The sequence below is a fragment of the Octopus bimaculoides genome, unplaced genomic scaffold (genome assembly GCF_001194135.2).
Source record: "Octopus bimaculoides isolate UCB-OBI-ISO-001 unplaced genomic scaffold, ASM119413v2 Scaffold_258806, whole genome shotgun sequence".
NCBI classification, from domain to species: domain Eukaryota; kingdom Metazoa; phylum Mollusca; class Cephalopoda; order Octopoda; family Octopodidae; genus Octopus; species Octopus bimaculoides.
In genome coordinates this window covers 6,119-9,864 of record NW_026418822.1, presented here as the reverse complement: position 1 = coordinate 9,864, position 3,746 = coordinate 6,119, and the positions used below count along the sequence as shown (strand labels likewise).

General features: G+C 41.9%; 1 protein-coding gene and 1 non-coding gene across 2 annotated transcripts in view; both read right to left on the bottom strand.

Annotated features, from left to right (window-relative positions):
• Positions 1-176, bottom strand: part of LOC128246995 (mucin-5AC-like) — a 3,197-nt gene extending 3,021 nt beyond the window's left edge. The window contains exon 1 of the mRNA XM_052978355.1: positions 7-176. Coding sequence (XP_052834315.1) covers positions 7-176 — 170 coding nt within the window. The remainder of the gene's footprint in view (positions 1-6) is intronic.
• A 209-nt stretch (positions 177-385) lies between these two features.
• LOC106883048 (uncharacterized) overlaps positions 386-3,746 on the bottom strand; it is a 7,535-nt gene continuing 4,174 nt past the window's right edge. Inside the window, exons 2-3 of the transcript XR_008267164.1 lie at positions 1,739-1,816; positions 386-542 (exon numbers count right to left, since the gene is read on the bottom strand). This is a non-coding gene — a transcript (uncharacterized LOC106883048). The remainder of the gene's footprint in view (positions 543-1,738; positions 1,817-3,746) is intronic.

Below are 3,746 nucleotides of genomic sequence, written 5' to 3'. Positions count from 1 at the left end.
AAATGCAGCAGTGCTCCCAAAGCCCGCTGCATTAGTACTGCTACTGCCAAATGCAGCAGTGCTCCCAAAGCCCGCTGCATTAGTACTGTTGCTGCCAAATGCAGCAGTGCTCCCAAAGCCCGCTGCATTAGTACTGTTGCTGCCAAATGCAGTGTTGCTCCCAAAGCCCGCTGCATTAGTACTGCTACCACTACCAAATGCTGCGGTGCTTCCAAAACTTGCTACATTAGTAGTAGCACTGCTACCAAATGCAGAGGGGCTTCCAAACCCCGCTGCAATTCCACCGCTGCCAAACGGACGCTGTTGCGATGGCGGTGACAGAGATGTGTTGACAATCTGCCCAAAAGATGGCAACTGTGGAGATTGGCGTGGATTTGGAGCCTGAAACATTTTGATCAAGTTTTCTTTACTCCTTTGTTATTTGAGGATTTTAACAAAGGCCAGACGAGGCCTGGCAATCTCTCTTCTACTGCTTTTCTCTAAATATGTCCACAAAGAATGAATTCAGATTTCACAAGCTGTAACATTGATAATGGCATTATCTGAATCAAGAAACAAAAAATATAATTATTAAGGTAATTAGTGAAATAATGAAGCTTATGTAATTATATCTAATGTAAGTGAAACACTACCATCACCTCCTCTCCCCACCTATCATACCCTACCTAAGCAACTCACATCTCACACTGCCACTCACATCAACCATCTCTTTAGGGTTACGGTTGGGGTTAGGGACGGAATTCCCTAACCCTAAAACCCTTTTACGGAAAGCGACGATCTTGTTCAGAAGCATAAACAAATGCACGTGGATTAGAAATGACGTAAAATGTAATCAACACAAAAGATCGCCACACACAGTTTCATCTTAATATACAGATGTACACAGACATACACGTTGTCTCCGCATGTATATAGATGGAGGTACGAAGGAATGTGAGCAAAGTAAACTTCATATAATCAAGGTGTCCTTGGCAAAGACAGCAATTTTTGAGGGGAGAGGAAGGATTAACCGATATCATCGACCCAGTGCTTGACTGGTGCTTATTTTATCGATCCCGGAGGGATAAAAGGTAAAGTCGACCTCGGCAGAATTTGAACTCAGAACGTAAAGACGAACGAAATGCAACTAAGCATTTCGTACGGCATAGAAGCGATTCTGCCAGTTCGGCTGCTTTGCTAATTACGAATACATAGAAGTTGTTGTGTGTTGGCACTTCCGTCACTTAACGACGTCGAGGGTTCCAGTTGATCCGATCAACGGAACAGCCTGCTCGTGAAATTAACGTGCAAGTGGCTGAGCACTCCACAGACACGTGTACCCTTAACGTAGTTCTCAGGGGAGATTCAGCGTGACACAGAGTGTGACAAGGCTGACCCTTTGAATTACAGGCACAACAGAAACAGGAAGAAAGAGTGAGAGAAAGTTGTGGTGGAAGAGGGATCGCCACCATCCTCTGCCGGAGCCTCGTGGGGCTTTAGGTGTTATCGCTCAATAGACGCTCACAACGCCTGGTCTGGGAACCGAAACCGCGATCCTATGATCGCGAGTCCGCTGCCCTAACCACTGGGCCATTGTGCCTCCACTAATCCAGAGAATATCCCTTTTAAGTCACAGAATTAAATAAACCCCGATTAAAACAGTTTACAACACCAAAAAGTCCCTCAATTAAATGGCTTTGTAACAAGGAAACACCCTTTATCTCCCGATTTTGAGGGTCCAGAAGAAGAAATGCCTTACCTTGTTTTATCAATGTTTGGTTTACAAGTGAGAGAAGACGACTTCCGGTCTGACAATTCCGCGCTGAATAATCAACAGCTGCAATTTATTGAAGTAGTTTATAAAATTAATTGGTGTTTATTTATTTGTTTCGTTGTTTGTTTGGTTAATTATTTATGTTAATTATTTATGTTAATATCCGTGTGATTGTTTGTTTAATTTCTTTTATTTTATTTGGGGTTATATGATAAGTAAAGAAATTGATAGAGATTAAGTCCTATTTTAGTGTCGGATTAAAACGTAATACAAAATGAAGCAAAATAATAAAATATGGTTAATGTACGTATAATAGTAGCTGCGGTTGCCTGCGTGCGTGTGTGTGTGTGCGTGCGTGCGTGTGTGTGCGTGTGTGTGTGTGTGTGCGTGTGTGTGTGTGTTAGTGCGCGTGCGTTTTAGTGCGCGTGCGTGTTAGTGCGCGTGCGATTTAGTGCGCGTGCGTGTTAGTGCGCGTGTGCGTGCGTGTGTGCGTGAGCGTCATCATTTAACGTCCCCCTTGCATGCTAGCATCGGGTGGACGTTAAATATAGAGTAAGACCGCCTTTGGCAGTAATTACAGCTTGAATTCTCCAAGGTATGGACTCGTACAAAGTTTGAATTGTTTCCAAAGGAATTATTGTCCATTCTTCACCTAAAACAGTCCCTGTTCTTGTCGTGATGATGGTCGAAGATATCGACTCCTTACTTGTTTTTCTAAAATGCACCATAAATGTTCGATAATACTGAGATCTGGGAACTGTGGTGGCCAGATAAGATGTTCAACTTCACTAGAATGTTCCTTCTGCCATTCAGTAACAACTTTAGCTGTGTGAATTGGTGCATTATCATCCTGAAAGATTGCGTTTCCCTCTGGAAACAATTCCGCAACCATAGAATGAATTTCATCAGATAAAATGCTTAAATAGTCTTGACTATTAATTCCGCCATGAAGGGAAACCATTGGGCCGGTGGATTTCCAGGATATAACCCACCAGATCATCACAGATCCTCCTCCATGTTTAACAGTTGGAAGAAGGCAGTCTGGCTCAAATGCTTCTTTTGGCTGTCTCCACAGGTATACTCAGCCAGTAGTCGAAAATAAGGCAAAGGATGACACGTCCGAGAAAATAACATTCTTCCACTGCTCTAGGGACCAATTCTGTAAGTTTTTACTTCACTCTAAATGCTTTGCAACGTTTGTTTTTGAATGTAGTAGTTTTCTGATTGCAGCCCTGCCGTGAAATCTGGCTTTGTGCAGCTCCAGGCGAACAGTTTTTGTGGAAACTGGGTTTTCGAGGTGGTCATTAAGCTCTGTAGTAATTTTCGGAGCGGTACTTTTGTGATTCTTTCTAACAATTCACGTGAGAGTCCAATGGTCCTTATCTGAAAGTTTTGGTTTTCTTCCGGAGTTTTCCCCCTTTTTCTGAAAGGCTGTCATTACTTTCGAGACAGTACTTCTTGATACACCAAACATTTCGTCTGTTTTCATTACGCTAGCGCCTGCCATACGAGCACCAACAATTTGACTTCTTTGAAAGTCTGACAAATGTGTGATTTTAATGAATTTTAATTACCTTTTTCTGATGATATCTGAAAAGCAGCAGCAATTTTAGCAAAACATTAAGTAACACTAATAATACATAAAAAAAACAAAGATAAACAAACTTTTGACAGTTTTATAGATATTTCAAAATTATGATGTTATGATGCTAGGTGGTTCCATTATTTTGCCCAACCCTTGTATGTATATGTGTATATATTCTTTATTTATCTTAGTCATTTGACTGCAGCCATGCTGTAGCACCGCCATTAGTTGAAAATAGAGGATAGAAAATAGAGGATAGAAACCAGACGATAGAAAACCAAACGATAGAAACCAGACGATAGAAACCGGACGATAGAAACCGGACGATAGAAACCGGACGATAAAAACCGGACGATAGAAACCGGACGATAGAAACCGGACGATAGAAACCAGACGATAGAAACCAGA